The 18,560-nt window shown below is 36.8% G+C and overlaps 1 protein-coding gene across 3 annotated transcripts in view; it reads right to left on the bottom strand.

Annotated features, from left to right (window-relative positions):
- The window catches only part of LOC143229055 (protein SERAC1-like), a 46,121-nt gene extending 31,093 nt beyond the window's left edge, over positions 1-15,028 (bottom strand). Inside the window, exons 1-2 of one of the 3 annotated variants that reach the window (XM_076460772.1) lie at positions 14,882-15,028; positions 13,040-13,156 (exon numbers count right to left, since the gene is read on the bottom strand). In XM_076460772.1, the coding sequence (XP_076316887.1) occupies positions 13,040-13,134 (95 nt within the window). In that variant the 5' untranslated portion in view covers positions 13,135-13,156; positions 14,882-15,028. The other 2 variants (XM_076460771.1, XM_076460770.1) reach the window with 2 other exon arrangements.
- Positions 15,029-18,560: the final 3,532 nt, after the last annotated feature.

Below are 18,560 nucleotides of genomic sequence, written 5' to 3'. Positions count from 1 at the left end.
AGATGTTTCTGGTGAATGGAGAGAATCCAGCAAATGCTGGCAAACAAGCCTCAGGTTTTTGCTGAAGACCTCTCAAATTCAGGATTTGTTCAAAAATCACAAATAAAGTAGATTTTCAAAAACTTAGGAAAAACGTATCTCTAGTACATATGATCTAGTTGATCAATTTTATTGTAAAAATAATATCTGAGTTACATTACAAATGTCTAAAACTCTGTAGTTCTGGAGTATTAATGGGAGTTATGGCCAATCAAAGTTGACACAGGTAAAAAAAGTATTAATTTTCTAATGGCCAGATGGACATTTTGAGTCATGGGTAGGTTGATGAAATTTATAGTAGTAAAAGATGGTAGTATAGTCTACTTGTGTGCCAAGTTTCAATATCCTTCCATAATGTCTTCATGCTAAAATATATAAATCAATTTAATCAAATAATTCAACTCACTGATTGAAGACGAAGCAACTTGAGACCTTTATTGAGAAAGATTTGTTAATCATACAAAAGCATTTACTAACTCATGTTTACAACAAGCTCAGAACAGATAAAAAAGTTGTAAGTTCATTTGTTACTAAACAAAAGTTTTTCATATGATTCGTGAATTACTTTAATCATTGAGGGATCCAGTGTGTACTGCTGACCTGTGCGAGTTGTTCTTGGTGGTTCCATGCAGCACAGTACATGAACAATTGGAACACAACAAATGTCCTCAGGATAAGGCCACTTGAATGATGGATGGACCACTGGGATGCATGAACTTCATTTTTATGTCTGCATGCTCCTGATGAGTTTCAGATGCCAACCCTAGCCACCACTTCCCATCATAAATGCAGGCTACATACTAGCCTTTGTAGCTGAGGCTGTCACTGCACTCGAGGAGTAGAATACTTCATCTTGTCCAGACACTCGGGTGATCTTGAGCCGTCCTCCATCTGGAATGAAAGAGTGGTTGTCTCTTGTGACTGGAATTGTCCGTGCATACTTGTATCGCACTTCCAACATTTCAGATCAAGGCAAGTTCTGTGTTTAAGAAGGTCTGCGTCTTCTTGTCTCAGATTTTGTAGATGAGTCAATTTTGAGGTATAACAGTGAATTGTTTTGTGGCACTGCTCTCCATTTGACAACTTCATACCAACAGAGTAAGGTGGAAGTGCAGCCATGGTGAGTGAAACACAATGAATGAACCACCAGGATTTGGACTGGCTTTTATATACTTTCACTAGCAATGACAATGCAAGGGTCAGCAAAAACACGCTGTGGTAAGCAAGTTGCAGCAAGTTGGATGACATCAGCCCTATCCATGTTCATACTGAGATGGGGTGTGTTAAATATTGTTTTACACCAGAGTGTGTGCATAAGCAAACTAAGGTTTTTCTTGAAGTTGCTGAGACAACCTGATGACATCATTATAGTCTCTTTCTATGACTAAACACAAATATTTTTAACACTGGCCCCATACTCCCAACAATGAGTGGATGCATATGTAGGGTCAGCAGTATAACTTTAGCATGAAGGCATTAAGGAAGAATATTCAAACTTGGCACACAAGTAGACTATACTTCCATCCTTTACTACCATAAATTTCACATACCTTCCCATGACTCAAGAGGTCCATCTGACCATTCGAAAATTAATAATTTTTTTACCAATGTCAATTTTGATTGACCATAACTCCCTTTTATACTCCAGAACTACAGCTTTTTAAGCATTGGTAATGTAACTCATATATTATTCCTACAATAAAATTGATCAAATAGATCCTATGTATTAGAGACACATTTTTCCTAATTTTTTGAAAATCCACTTTATTTGCAATTTTTTAACAAATCCTGGATATGCGAGGTCATAGGCAAAAAACTGAGACTTGTTTGCCAGCATTTGCTGCAATCTCTTCAATTACCAGAAACATCTGAACATCTGAAAATTTGAAGACACTAGGACTTATATTTCAAGAGATATAAACACCTGAAAGTGGAATCTTGTTCCATTTACAACTTGCAAGTGATTTAATGAAAATTTCCATTGGGCAAAAAATTATGAAAATGTTGGAATTTCAACTAAAAAATTGGCAGATGTCAGTTTCAGATGCTACAGATCATTCCTACAAAGTTTCAAGAAATTTTGAGATGGTCAGGCAACCGACCTTCCCTAATCTCGCTGAGTTGACATGGAATGACCCCTGGGCAACACTTGCCACAGAGTGGGATCCAGTGAAAAATAAAGGAACCCTGAAAATAAAAAGAGTATACATTTGTGTAAAATACTCACCTCTGGTTAAAACAGCTAAAGAAGGTAGTCAAAAACACTAAGAAGACACTACCAGAACTTGAAAGTAATAATATAAGAAAGTATAAGGAATAGTTCATGTACCAGTCTGATCAATGTTTTTCAAAGGGCAATTCAACCAGGTGGCTAATGACAAATACAATGAATCTGGTGAGATGTGACAATCAAAAGATTCCTCTTCTGTAATGATAATCCATTTTTGGCCATGTGAATTAATTTGAAAAGCCACCTTATAAGGGTAAGGAGAAAATAGTTACAGGAAACAGAAGGATCTCAATGAATGAACAACTTGAAATGAGCTATTACGAGCCATGTATCACTTAAGGATCCTGACAGGTCATAACAAACAATTAGGATAGGAGCAAATGGATTGGCAAGAAAGATCTTTCCCCTACCTTGGCTGCCAGAATCTGGGGAAAAAAAGACTAATCATGGTAAAGCAGGACACATATGGAGTAATAACAAGCCTTTTGCACAATAATTGCAAAGGAACAACTCTGGCCAATAAGATTCAACCAAAAACACTTGACAGGGAGTAGAACAAGCCATAGTCAGAACCCATAGCAATAACAAAATCAAGGGAAAAGATTTCTTGATAAAGTATTTTTACTAAAGATTTGTTTGTGAGTCTGTTTTGTTACTAGTCTGAGAGTGAAGTGATTTTCATGTTATGATTTAAAGCTATTCTTTGTCCCAGAAATCTCAAATATTATTTGCATAATCTCTAAAACTTGCTAAATACATTTCACACGTTTGTTTTCAGTAAGACTTCATATTTTATCTTACTTTAACTATATGGGGTCTTTCGATTTAAATCAACCTTGTAACCACCATAAAAAAGTTGTAAAATAAATATAAATTATGCTTTGTTCATTCTGAAAAGACTACAGATTATAATATAAAATACAAATGTTTAGACTAAATAGCTTAAGTCTTGTAATGTTAAATGTTTATACATATTTGTTATTTTTGTTATATTGACCTTTCAGCTGTACCTGGTTTACACAACTTGCATTTATATGAAGCAAATACACATTATCGTATCCAATAACACAAAACTAACCTTTAGTCTTTGCATAGCAACCCTGTCTTGGCTGTGTGTCAGTGGTCTAGTAGTATTTTGTAATATAAAGTCACATTTCAATTAGTATACATTATAAAATGTACATTGATTGTTACTATTTAGAAATAAATTATTAAACTTATCTTAAATATAGATCAGTAAATAAAGATTGGTTGGCTAGTTGGTTTGGTGTTTTATAGTGCAAAGTATCTAGGCTATTTGCATCAAATGTGGTAAAAGTTAAAATTATAGTCAACTTATTAAAATTCATAAAAGGAAATTAAGGTAAAACAAAACAAAATTTAATTTTTGAATTAAAAACATAAATAGCATTAAATCCAATTTAAGCAGTAAGAGAAATACTACAGCAATACAAGTTGTAAAGGACTTTCTGTAGCATAACTAATTATTATAACTTGCCAGGATGACAAACTGGTAGGTTCAAAAAATAGCATTAGTCACTTGAAGTTGGCCTTTCCAGTCCTGGTTGAGTTATTTAACATTATGGCTGTTTTCAGAAAGTAAAGTAATACAAGTTTTAAAAGACTTGTAGCAAAATTTTAATAATTAAACTATGTAACACAAATTTTGTTCGTGGATAGTATGTGTTATTTTTTAATTGCTTATGTTGTAAAAGTACAGAAAATGGCCATTATTCCCTTCAAACTATGCTTTTGTGACCTGGATAATAAAATTTAGAAATTAACCTATTTTCTATGTAAAAACAGGCAAATTTGCACATTTTCATTTACATAAGATCTGAATAAAACAACATGTGAATCAAGATTTACATGTATTTATATTGAAGTTATACAAAAATGAACAAAAATGTTTAGAAGTGAGCAGTTTTTTTTTAAATTTGCGACTGCAACATAAACCACTTTCGCGTACTAGCCCCCAAATATAGACTCCCATCATGTTTTCATTATATGGTCCTTTGTAGCGGCGTTCAAAGTCCAGTATATCTTGGTGAAAGTGCTCACCTTGCTCCTTCGAGTATGCTCCCATGTTCTTGAATTTATCAAGATGAGTGTCTAGGATATGGACTTTCAGGGGCATTATACAGCCTATTTTGCCGTAGTTCTTAACCATGGCCTCAACCAGTTCCACATAATTTTCAGCCTTATGATTGCCCAAGAAGCCCTGAACCACTACAATAAAGCTACCCAAAGCTCTTTTCTCCCTTCCTACTGAGCTTCTTGGGAAATTCTGTGCACTCTAGGATCTTCTTTATTTGTGGTTCAATGAAGACACAGCTTTGACCTTTGCCCCAGATAGCTTAGGGAAGAAGACTTGAAGGTACTTGAAGGCTGCAGACTCTTTATCAAGAGCTGTGACAAATTGTTTCATAAGACCCAATTTTTATGCACAATAGTGGGAACAACACCTTCTGAAGGTCTGTTAGTGGCTCACAGTTGACATTGTGCCTCCCCACAGAGAACTTGGTCTGCTGTGGCCAGTGCTTCCTGTTGTAGTGCACTGCAATATCACTGCTGTCCCGAAAGCAAAGATAACAGGAAAACTTGGTAAAGCATCTTTGAAGACTCATCAGGAATGCCACCATTTTGAATTATCTGATAACCTACCAGTCATACTTATCATACTCAAAGGCTTCTAGCAATATCTTGACACTTTTGTATTGCTCTTTGAGGTTAATCAAATTTTAGAAGGTCTAAAATTTTTATAATATAAAATATTACTATTCAAGCAAGCAAAAATTGTCCGTCTCACCTTCTGGAGTTTTTTTGCAGTGCTTGCAGGTAAAATAAATTGTAAATTGACCACATACACAGCAGAATGCATGCAGTTTCTTGATGCCATCTCTGATAAAATCAGATAGGTCTATGTGTTCACTTAGGCAACTAGAACTAAACTGAAGTGGTGAGCAGTGAGCCCCTGTATATATGTATATAACCATGGAAAGTTCTACAACATCCTAGAAAGTTCTTGAAAATCTTGTAAGTTTGAGAAAATTCTCTATCAGCTACTCGACACTGAGTCTACCTGGAATGTTCTGGAAAATGGGTTGATTTGAAAATTTCATTACCCAGATCACAAAAGCAAAGTTTGAAGAGAAAAACAGGTCTTTTCCATTTACTTTAGGCATAAGCAATTGTAAAATAACACTTTCTGCCAAGGAGCAAGAAAAAGTAGAAATGTTGTTACATAATGTTATAACTTGCCAGGATGATTAACAAGTAGTTCAAACAGCAATGTTAGTCACCTGATGTTGGCCTTTCCAGTCCTGGTTTAGAGTTATTTGATGTTCCTGCCATTTTCTAATTTCAAACTGAACTAGATGTACTTTGATTCTTAAAATGGAATCACATGAAAAAAGATTTAATGTATAAATTAAAAAAACTTAAATAGCATTGAAAAGATGAATGGCCTTTGAAAAACTAAAAACATTTAAGGTGGACAGTATCACCATCATCAATAACACTGTCTAACATTACAGATAATCCTTGGGACAAAACGTTTAAAATGGAGCCATTGCTGAGAGTCGTAATGATAGCAAGACAGTAAAATGTGGCTTATTCTGACCCAAGTGTTACACAGAGAACACATTAGTGCATGAGTCCCAGATAAAAGAAAATGATGAGTTAAAAAACTGTGACCAATGCGTAGTCCAGTTAGAACAACTTCCTCTTTCTGATTCTTACAGAAGCAAGACGGCCAAAGTTCAATATAGGGCTTTATTTGGAAAAGCTTGTTTTCATGTTGCTCATTCCAAGTTGACTGCCAATTTGCATGGAGCCAAGCCTTGAACATAGTACCATAGTCCATGTATGGAACAGGCACAGCAGTGATAGTGCCAGAGCAAACAGATTTAGCTACTATGTCAGAGAGGTCATTCCATGAATACCAATGTGGCCCAGTATCCAGAAAAACTAGATAGAAGTAGATGCTAAAGAGAAATTAGCCAGTCTGTTTTGAATATCGGCAAGAACAAGGTGAGAACTAATGTGAAGCGATTCCAGGGCCAGTAGAGAACTAAGCAAAGCAGTATAAATAGTGCTATTTGAGTACTGCTTAACTTCTATGTGATCCAGGGCAAGAGAAATGGCATAAAGTTCAGCAGTGAACACAGAAACTGTAGAGGAGATTCTGTGCGCCACCACCAAACCATAACAAACCATGGCAGAGCCTACAGAGTCACCTGATTTCAAATCATCTGTACTAATAGGAATGGAAGGATGGTTCAAAGGATTTTCAGCAAATAACAGACAGTATTTCCACTCGGGAATATCTGCTTTTCTCAGATGACTTAAAGATAGGTCATATTTGGGGACTGTAATAAGCCATGGTGGGATGGGCTGACTAGCGGATACAGCAATATTATCCAAGGACAGACCCAATTCATCCAACTGCACCTAGATACAAAGGTCAAAAGGAGCAATGGTAGATCATCTGTTTAGAAAAAGCATGGCCCACCAAGGAACAAGAGTACAACCCCAGGTGAAGACTTTGGTAAGGAACAAAGTTTCGAAGCACATAGCAGAGAGTTGCAAATGGCAGAGGTGGAAAGGAAGTGCATGAAACTATGTATAAGATCTGAATTGGGGACGTGTGAAAAGCCCAGTGCAGAGCTGAAGTCCTTGATGATGAATGGTGTCTAGCATTTTTAAGGCCGAGGTTCTAGCAGAGCCATAAACCAGTGATCCATAGTCGAGTTTTGATCAAATAAGAGCATGATATATCTTTAGCATAGAACATCAATCTGCTCCCCAAGTGGTGTAAGAGAGGCCATGGAGGATGTTCAGTGCTCTTGTACATCTGACCCATAAATACTTGATGTGTGGTATAAAGATCAGCTTACAGTCAAAGATAAGCCCCAAAAACTTTGTCTCAGAGACCACAGGTAGCAAAACTTCACCATTATGGAATTCAGGATCAGGGTGAATACCTCACTGGCAGCAAAAGTGCATGCAAATGGTTTTAGAGAGAGAGTAGTTAAAGCCATTTGCTGTGGTCCACTCAGTAGATGACTGAGGGCAGCCTGTAGTTGCTGCTCAATGTACCTCATATTTAACGAATGACATGAGATGAGAAAGTTGTTGACATAGAGCCCATTTGCAATAGTGAGAGCAAGTTGTTCAGTGATGGCATTAATCTTTATACTGAAAAGTGTGACACTCAAAACAGCCCTGAGGGACTCAAAGTTCCTGTAGAAAAGAACGGGGAAAGCGTCAAATCCACATGAACTTGGAATATCCTGTCCATTAAACAATTTTTAATAAAAATGCGCAAATGGCCACATAACGCTTATATATGGAGGTCTTGCAAAATGCCATACCTCTATGTTGTATCACAAGCCTTCTCAATGTTAAAAAATATTGATACAAGATGTTGTCATTTGAGAAAGGCTTCTCTAATTGACGTTTCAAGTAGAATACGGTAGAGTGCTGTCATTGGAACCCACACTGGGTGGGCGAGAGGACGTTGTTTGATTCAAGGAACCAAACAAGATGAGCATTAATTATCCTCTCTAAGGTCTTACAGAGACAGCTCGTCAAAGCAATTGGATGGTAATTTTTAGAAATCTTGGGGATCCTTCCCAGGCTTAGAGAGAAAGGTAAGACAACAGCCTGGTACCAGGCATCAGGAAAACATTATCCTGCCAGATTCAGTTATGAACATTCAGAAGAAAAGCAAGAGAAGCAGGAAATAAGTGGCACAGCATTTCATAGCATACTTCAACAGGTCCAACTGATGTATTGCCAATTTGAGTTCCACCAATGTAAAAGGATAATTATAGTCGTAGAAACAATCAGCTTGAAAGGAAAGAGGTGATCGCTCTGCCAAAGTTTTGACAGCCAAAAAGGTGGAGGAAAAAGAAGTGCTAGATACCCAGCAAAAGCTTTCACCTAGAGTACTGGTGATGCTCCACATATCAGCTATTTCCTGGCCCATCAGAGAGCAAGATCGAGAGGGGGACAGAATTATACTGCTCACTGACCTTACAAATCTTGTCCCATATGACTTTGGAACTAGTGGTAGAAGATATGCTGGTTGTGAACTTAATCCAAAATCCTTTCTGGCTTTGACGTCTTACCCATCAAGCATGTGCACAGGCCTGCAGTTCGAGAGTGTGGGATATCTACGGAAAACATCCCAGGCCCGTTTTTTAATCCTTTTGTGCCATGTGGAAGGCAGGACTCCACCAAGGATGATGATATAGTGGAAAATGTGTCGAGGTTTAAGGAATACATTGAGAATCTGCTTGCACAATACAGTCAGTTACTGCTGCCACACAGTCGTCTATTGATGGCTTACAGATGATGGCAGGATCAAGTTCTGTGAGAGCAGTGAAAGAGAGCTAGTTTGCATGATCCAGCTTCCACTGGGGCTTGCGGGTCATGTAACATCAACCACAGCCAGTCTTTCTCAAAATTATAGGTAAATAATCACTGCATCATGGATTATTGCCAACCCTCCATGAAAAATGGGAGAATAGTGAAGGGGAGCAAATTGAGAGATTGAGAGCAGTAAAGAACTGACTAGGTGCATAAAAATAAGTAGAAGAACCAGTACTGTAAAGAGAAAAGTTGTGATCAGAGAGCATACGCTCCATGGAGCAACCTCTCCTATCAATATCAGCACTTCCCCAGAGGGGATGATGTTCATTAAAGTCCCCCAGGATTAAAAAGGGAGACAGAACTGTTCATTGATAGCACCAAAATCTGGTTGATCATAGGGCTCTCCAGGCAACAGGCAGAAAGAATGAACAGTGATGGTATGACTCAAGGAAATACAGATGGCTAAGACAGGGTGGGCACATGCTGATCAACCAACAACGCCACCCATCCATGCACTCGTCCATCACAAAGCCTGTCATTTCTGTACAAAGAAAACTGCCAAAAGGAGATTGTATTGGTAGGTTTCAGAAATGTTTCCTGTAAGGAAAGACATACAGGGTGGTAGGAAGCAATCAGTGTTTTGATGTCATCCAGATTAGAATGTAAACCTCGACAGTTCCATTGTATCAAGGTGGCCATTTTTATTTATGTGTAGGCTGATTGGGTGGAGAACCCTTCTGTTTATGATCACGTCTTTTTTTTTTCACTGTCTTTATTCGAGGGAGGTCTATTGATCTCCATGGATCTTGTCCTGGGTCGACTGGTCAGGTCTTTACTGTTGGAAGGGGATTCCAGTGACTGAGGATGGGAACAAATGATTGTTTTGCATCTTGGGGTAGGAGAAGAAGATGTATCCAAGGAAATGCTTGTACCCAGAACCAAAGGAAGTGGATCTTGGGATTTGTTGGAATGTATGTAAGGGACAGAGATGGGTGTTGAAGTTGATTCATCAACTTTTTTAATGATGGAGGTCAAAAGACTTTTCATTTGTTTTGAGAATGATTCTTCTGGAGGCACACAGAGATCTGTCTGCACTCCCACTGTAGTAGTGGAATGAAGTGCAGCAGCATACGTCTGAGATGAAGTGGTGAACAGCAACTTTCGAGCCTCAGGATAAGTAATGTTATGAATCATCTTTCAACACTGCACCTCTTTTTTCTTCCAACCCTTTAGAGCAAGAACAAAAGTAGGACAGGTAAGAGCCATTGCAACTGACACAGTGAGGGTCTATTTCCCACTCACAGGCATCATGGTCCTTGCCACTTCAATGAGCACACATCAAGGAACCACGACATGACATCTTTGAGTGATCAAACCACTGAAACTGGAAACATCAGAGAGAGTTTGGAATGTACAGCCATGCCCTGCAATTAAGATAACCTGCCTTGATGGTGGTAGGTGGATGTGCTGATGTAAATGTCAGAATAAGGATACTGGTCAACATCATAATTCCACCTTTGCGAGTGGAGATACACCTCACTGCAGAAACTCCTCGAGTGGAGAAACCAGTGAAAATCTCTGACTTGGCGATGTTCTTCAAATCCCTCTCAACAATAACTCCTTGTGATAAATTCAAAGTAGCATGAGGTGTAACCTCAATAGGTATATTCCCAATCACATTTGAATGCAAGAGAAGTTCACTGTGTCGAGATGTGGGTGTTTCCACCAATATTTCACCAGATCAAAGCTTCTTTACTGACTTTGGAGAGCCAGCAAGTCCCTCCAGTCTCTCCTGAATGAAAAAGGGAGACATTTGCCCTAAAGGTTTGTCTTAAAGAGAATGTAGGATAAGAAAATGAGGTACAACAGGTGTTACAGATGTTGAAGATTGCTGCTCAGAATATTCAAGATGTGGTCGTTTACCTATGGACTGTTTTTTCACTATTTAAATTTTTATTTGGAGAATCCATAATAAAAAAAAAAAGGAATATTTTGGTGCCCACTGACTCCACCCACAATGGAGTCTTATGAAGGGATGCACTACAATGTCAAACAAGGACACTGCAGCAATGCTACAGTTTTGTGAGCACTATACCCAAATACCAGCATCAAATACAATGTCCACAACGTGTTGAGAACATCCAACACTGGTACTTGGTTGACCCTAGCCAAAATGGACCAGCTGACTGACACAAGGGGGACCACCTCAAGGCCACTCATCTATAAGAGTTCAAGGCCAAAGTGGTGTGTTAGGGTTGGACCCCTCAACTACCAGGATCCTTTCCTCCCTTTTACAGGTCGCCACTCACAGCAAACATGTGGGTGGATGTTTAGATCCCAGAGGAGGTAAACTGAAAGAACAGAACCTTCCCTGGGAGGTCCCCTCACCATGTATAGGAATCCACACCAAAGGGAATTCATGAAATAGTAGTTCAATAAAATTTTGAATACAAGTCAACAAATGCAATGAAATGGAATTTGACCTGCTGCAATATGGTTAATAAATAAAAACATTAGAATTTTAAAAATTTGAATTTGGGGGACTAAGAAGAATTATGCAAGATCAAGAGTGCTGGACATACAGGATATTAGGCAATCAAAAATGAAATATGAAAAAAAAAATTACTGGCTGAAAATGAAAAATTAACAATAATGATTTCTTTCAATACATTCAGAGTAAGCAAAACATTAGAATGGAAGTAAAGCCTTTGAAGGAAAAATGAAAAGCTCATTTTTCAAGATTATGAAATAGTTCGGCTATTAATTTTAAGTTTTTTCCTTCAGTTTTATTAATGAAGTTTAAAAAGTATTCCTCATCCTGAACAGTTGCAAAAAAAAACATAACTGATAAACAAGATAATCACATTAATTCTGAGCTTGAGTAAATATTGGGAAGTTTAAAGAAAGACAAAGCTCATGAACCAGGTAAGAGCTTGATGGAAGTTAATGACTGAATATGAGAGCCACACAAGTCCTTAAGTATTGGCCAAGAGGTAGAGGATTAGAAGTTTGATAACAACCCTCTTATTTTTTAAGAACCATGATAAAAATTGTCGAGGTAACTGTATGCTTATCAGTTTTACATCAGTGGTGAAGTTTTGGAAAGAATGTTAAATTAATTTATGAAGCACATTTTATCAAAGTTAAAAATTTTGTTTGATAGCACTGCACAACAAAGTTTTTGCTTCTTGAACACTGTTGGGTGTTCCTTATAGATTTTTGGCTGCTGATCACGAAAATCACATTTAAATTTACCCATCACGTACTGTTTCATCGAAATCTTCAATTTTGTCAGGACATTGCTACAATGAAAAAACGATATCAGGACAATTGGAATCCATCAATGCTTGCCGACTACTGTTGGATACTGCAACGTGATGCACCGGACATTGAATACAAACTAAAATCAGGAGCAAAACACTTTTAATTATGTTGAACTTAAAAGCTCATCAGAAACATAAATGCCATTAAATACGTTATTGCTGGTAAACAGTTAACTGTCTATTTCTTAGAGTTCCTACGTGATGAAGCAAAATAAAAACTGTATTTGTGCATACCCACCAGGTACCTGTCACAATCAGCAAAAACTTTTCAAGAAGCAAAACTTTTCAAAAAAATTGTTGTGCAGTGTAGTAAAAATGGTTTCATTAGGGAAGAAATCTTGCCTTACTATTCTTCTGGCATTCTTTGAAGTAACTGCTTACACTGATGAGGATAGAAATATACAATAAGTGTATTTAAATTTTCAGAAAGCATATAACAAGGAGTCACATAAAAGTCTTACAAAAGTGGCTGGAGGGGAAAAGGCAGTGGGTTTTTATAAATTCAATCAAACTGGATAAATATCATAAGTGGGGGTACCTCATGGCTCAGGTCTTGTTTATGATTTTTATAAGTATGCTGCTGCTGATGGATACAGCAAACCTCAAGAGTTGAAAAGGAAGCATCTAGGAACCAAAATGACCATAGAAATGTAATGGATCAGAGATAAGTTTCAGAGCTTTTATGCTAGCTTGGAGTTTGATACACACAGTAGGAACAGCTATAATCCATTCTGTAGTTTTGCATTTAACCCTTAAACAGTAGAAATGATGTAGATAGAAACATCAATTAATAGTTGCCTTTAAGGGTTAAAAACAAACAAAAGTCAGCGTGCAAGCTAAATCTCACAGAAACAATTTCACTTGACAAGCATTTACAACAAAGTGCAATACTGATATAAGATCCACATAAAATAATTGAATTTGCATTTGTATATGTGATACTCAGAATGAAAATTATAAATAATGGATGTATATAAAAGAAACAATAAATAAAATAAAACAAAAAGAAACTAGGTTACTAAATAAGATAAAAAAGATACTGTAGGTAGAATATCAAACAAAAACTCACCCAATAAGAAAAGCCACACATCCTGCAACTAAGCCTTTCTTACGAAAAACTCTAAAGCTCCTTTGGCTGGTATTTACTTTTTTAATGAAAGGCATTTGCACTGTATTACACTTTTTCCTGTTCAAATGAGAGCAATAAAAAAATATAGCATTAGAAAACATGAATGATCTTGGAAATGGAAGGTACTACCTGTGAACTTGTATAGCACAAGGATATATACATACATACATACATACACACATACATACACACACACACACACACACATATACATACATACACATGCTATACTTTCAGGGGAAGAGAATAACAATTATCATAAAATGTACAAAAAATATTGTACATGTGTAGAGATAAATACTAATTGCAGAAAACAAACTGAAAACAACTAGATCCCAGCACAAAATTACCAATGTAGTAAGATAAGTGAAATTACAAAAATATATTGCATTACAATTTTTTATTAGGGCGAATAATATAACAATATATATATATATATTCTAGAGGAAATATTTTGACAGATCAATAAATTACAAAATGACATTATTCTCAGTGTACAAATGTATTGGCCCATTCTTTATACAGTGTGTCAAAAAAATGTCAAAGTTTTATTATATTCCTATATTCAAGTCATTATCAACAAATATGTGGAGATTATCACAATACTGCAAAAATTCAACTCAAAGAAAACTGAAAGTGCATGTTGTGAGTTAAGTTGAGTTGAACTAGACCCCAGCAATAAGCAGGTTATGAACAACTGTCAACATGGTTTCAATAAATAGAGCATTGTAGGCAGTCATCACAGAAAAAAATTGTTCAAGAATGAGATGCACATACTTGCTTACCACAGTAATGTTATAAGCAAACAAATGACACAACACTGTACTACTTTGATAAATTATTCTCTAGAATAGCCCACATGGAGAAATGAATATTTAAAAACTCAGTTCATATGCTGGAGGGCAAACTGCATGTATAATGATGATCAATGACAATATGCAGTTCAAGTGAACCCAAAATAAATATTAGATTATGGCTATATGATCAATATGACAAAAACAGAAATGTTATATTGATCTAGGGCTCGTGCTTGACAATTACATGAATAAATAAAAATTTGTAATGATTAAATACAACTGAGAAAATCACTGGGATCTATGTAAACTGCAGATGTGCTGAGGAGGGTTTACAGTTTAATGTATCTACGACACTAAATTGACAATGGCACATACATCATAAAATATCATACAATTTTCAGTACAGTGATAATTAACTAGTAATATTTTACTGACAAATCATAATTTACATATATCTAGAACCAGGCTTGGTAGTAATCTACTTTGGCCTTAGCCATATGTTGAATTTAAAGACGAATTAAACGTTAGTAAGGCTCATATTCATAATATTAGTAACAATATAAACTATAATTAATATACTGACATCAATAACGCTCAAAATATAATACGAACTTACCATCATTGCTTCAAACGTTTGTTTGATATTTTATATCCCTTAACGCGTTTTAAAACTTTAATTACCTTAATTACCAAAAGTTTAAATAAATCGTTAAATGAACAGCATGAAATAAATGTAATAAAAATATTTTAAACCTATTAATCTATATTATATGTAACTAATATCAACATAAAACTCATACAAGCTCCCAATACAATGCTCACTGGAGTCAAATGCTATCCTGAGAATTCCCCTACTGGCGATAAAGTAAAATTAGTACCAGTAAAAATTGCGTTACATAAACTTAATAAAGCTCACTATAGTTGTCTACTAAAAGTGTTTACTAATTACATCTACAACTCAAAAAATGTAACAAGGGTTGCCAACCACTCTGAAATTCCTCTGATGGTGAACCAGCCCCTCTTTCATATATAAAACACCCGTACAAGAAACGGAGAATTACACACTCATATAACTGACTATTCGGTTTAGCTTTTAATAAATTTTGGAATTCCTTATTAATTCATAATAAGTTGAAGAAATACTGAAAAAATAAGCAAACAATTGTAATTAACAGACATTTTACCAATTATGCAACAGACCCAGATATGCATAGTTGATTTGTTGTTTCAGTTTGAGTGTATAGTGATTAAGACAAATATCATTATTATTGTTGTTAATAATAATATATAAGGTGATACAGATTTTTAATAAAATTATTTTTTGTGAATCAAGTCCATACAAAAACAAAAGCATATTACACATTACCTACTGTAATCATTACACTTATTATGTTTACTCTTGGATGATAAAGCGGGTAGAGCATAAGGTAGGGCTTAACGGGAAATGACACGTACGACTTAAAAGTGAAGTAGTCTATCATTATTAGAAAGTTGAATTAATCTTTTAAAATGTCATGAGAGCACTATGGAAAATGTGGAAGAATGCTAAAGAGAAAATAAAATATCCTCCATTTTTGACATTAGCCTTCTTTATCATTTCTTCTCCCATTCATATTTCCTACATTGTATCAATTTCCCTCTACAAATTGGGGTTTACGCTTAGTTTGGCAATTCTGATTTTAACCTAAATCATCGAAGATTATGAAGGCCAAATAGAAAGAAAGTTTCAGAGGTTGATTTGAAGTGTCCCCATTGGTTCAATAGTAAATCTACGTGTTGAACAGAGCACAGACACCGCACTTTGTAGTGCTGTGTTTAACCACAACAATGAAATTAAATCTACAGCATCAGCGCTAACATAACATACAAGCAACAACTGATTCCTTCACACACATCATTGAGAAGTTTGTTTGTTTGTTTTGAATTTTCGCACAAAGCTACTCTAGGGCTATCTGTGCTAGCCGTCCCTAATTTTGCAGTGTAAGACTAGAGGGAAGGCAACTAGTCATCACCACCCACCGCCAGCTCTTGGGCTACTCTTTTACCAACGAAAAGTGGGATTGACCGTCACATAATAACGCCCCCACGTCTGGGAGGGCGAGCATGTTTAGCGCGACTCGGATTCGGATCCGCGACCCTCAGATTACGTGCGCATGCCTTAACGCGCTCAGCCATGCCGGGGCCCATGGAGAAGTAGAAATTTAGACTCACACCTTATATTTCAGGAAATAATAGATCTTCCTTTTGAAGCACTGATCACCGCTATTACAATGGCAACTAATTCTGTAAGTCAACCATTATGTAGAAAATTGTCTTAAATGTTGTTTTCTCTCGTTATGTAATATTCAGCAGGAAGAAATCAAAAGGCCTTTTTCCATTAACCCTCCCCCAAGATAATATTGAACTTATATAAAATCACACCTTATCCCCCCTTTTTTCCGAATAAAATAACCTATTATAATTAACCTATTTTTGTAGAGCATATAAATACACTTTATGTTTACATATTCTTGTGGTATTATAATATTTAGTTTGAATTTATTCTTTGTGCTGTAGATATGTAGATTTAACATAACATATAGTTGAGAATGCCGTTAAATTAATTTCGTTCTAGCATACTTTGTTATTTGTTATTCTCAGGTGGATAATATTTCTCTTATCTAGAGTGATACTGTTGTAACAATGTTATTCTGTGGTCGTTCAGGTGATATACAGAGTAAGTGAGATATTTTTTTAAACTTGAAAATGATAGATCTAGAAAATCTGTAAAAAAATATTGAAAGGGAAGCAGTTGAGTGAACCTATTGAAAACGATAGTTCTTCATACTATACAAGCACCCACACACTGTATTTTTATTACATTTTGTTATAATATTATTCATTTATTCCAATTTAAGATCATAACTTGGTAAGATGTTCAACATTCACTTGTTGGTATCATAATAATTTTACAGTTATGTGAACATACAGATACGACAGAAAGTGTTCGTACCGCTGCGTCGTGAGTAGTTTTGTCCTCATAACTTAAAAAGTATCACAACTAGGATAATGAAAGTATAGTATATCATAAATATTATACTAACACACATCTACACAAATTTTTATTTAAATTGAACGACAAAGAAACTGTTATAAACAAATAACCAAACATAGGAAGGGCAGAAAGTGTTCGTGAGTCCACTTTAGGGCCCGGCATGGCCAAATGTGTTAAGGAGTTCGACTCGTAATCCGAGGGTCGCGGGTTCGAATCCAGGTCGCACCAAACATGCTCACCCTTTCAGCCGTGGGGGCGTTATAATGTGACGATCAATCTCACTATTCGTTGGTAAAAGAGTAGCCCAAGAGTTGGCGGTGGGTGGTGATGACTAGCTGCCTTCCCTCTAGTCTTACACTGCAAAATTAGAGACGGCTAGCACAGATAGCCCTCGAGTAGCTTTGTGCGAAATTCAAAACAAACAAACTCTCTAGTCTTACACTGCTAAATTAGGGACGGCTAGCACAGATAGCCCTCGAGTAGCTTTGCGCGAAATTCAAAACAAACAAACTCTCTAGTCTTACACTGCTAAATTAGGGACGGCTAGCACAGATAGCCCTCGAGTAGCTTTGCGCGAAATTCAAAACAAAACAAGCGTCCACTTTAATGGTCAGTTGTGTAGCCTTTCAGGAGAATTACTTGGCGCAATCTCTCCTCATAGCCCTCCATGATCGTTTGACAGTACTCGACTGGTATTTTCTTCCATTATTCTTTACAGAAGGTCTCCAACTTGCAAGTTTTTCGGATGACGCTGATGAACCCTGGTCTTCAACTCATGACAAACGTTTTCAATTGGGTTGAGATCGGGTGACTGCGATGGTTACTCCAGAACGCTTATATAGTTCCTCTGCAACCAGGATTGCACATATTTCGATGTGTGCTTAGGGTCATTGTCGTGCTGGGAGATCCAACAACGCCCAAGCCGCAAGTTCCGAGCATCATTCTTGATATAAGTGCCTAATATATCAACATACTCTTCTTTTTTCATGATTCCGTTGACGCGGTGAAGGCTGCCTACACCAGAAGAGCTGAAGGAACCCCATAGCATGATCGAGCCACCTCCATGTTTAACTGTAGCGGGTTCGCGCCCCCGTCGCGCTAAACATGCTCGCCCTCCCAGCCGTGGGGGTGTATAATGTGACGGTCAATCCCACTATTCGTTGGTAAAAGAGTAGCCCAAGAGTTGGCGGTGGGTGGTGATGACTAGCTGCCTTCCCTCTAGTCTTACACTGCTAAATTAGGGACGGCTAGCACAGATAGCCCTCGAGTAGCTTTGTGCGAAATTCCAAAACAAACAAACAAACAAAAGTTTAACTGTAGAGACGATGTTCTTTGGAAGATTTCGTTCCCCCTTCTTACGGAAAATATTGCGAACATCATTGTGTCCGAAAAGCTCGATTTTAGTCTCGTCTGACCAAAGAATAGGTATTTCAATAGGTAAAGGGTTTATCTACATTCTTTCTTGCATACCTCAATCGTGCTTCTAAATGAACAGGCTTTAAATATGGAGTTCTACGAGGACGGCATGCTTTGAATCCAGAAGAGCGTAACATGTTCGTAACTGTAGAGGTGCTTACTTCAACCCCAGTTTCCCTTACCAGTTTCTGTATGTCATTACGTGTTAAACGAG

The sequence above is a fragment of the Tachypleus tridentatus genome, chromosome 10 (genome assembly GCF_004210375.1).
Source record: "Tachypleus tridentatus isolate NWPU-2018 chromosome 10, ASM421037v1, whole genome shotgun sequence".
Classification (NCBI taxonomy): Eukaryota; Metazoa; Arthropoda; class Merostomata; order Xiphosura; family Limulidae; genus Tachypleus; species Tachypleus tridentatus.
The sequence above is the reverse complement of the archived record's forward strand: the minus strand, read 5'-3'. Positions and strand labels throughout refer to the sequence as shown.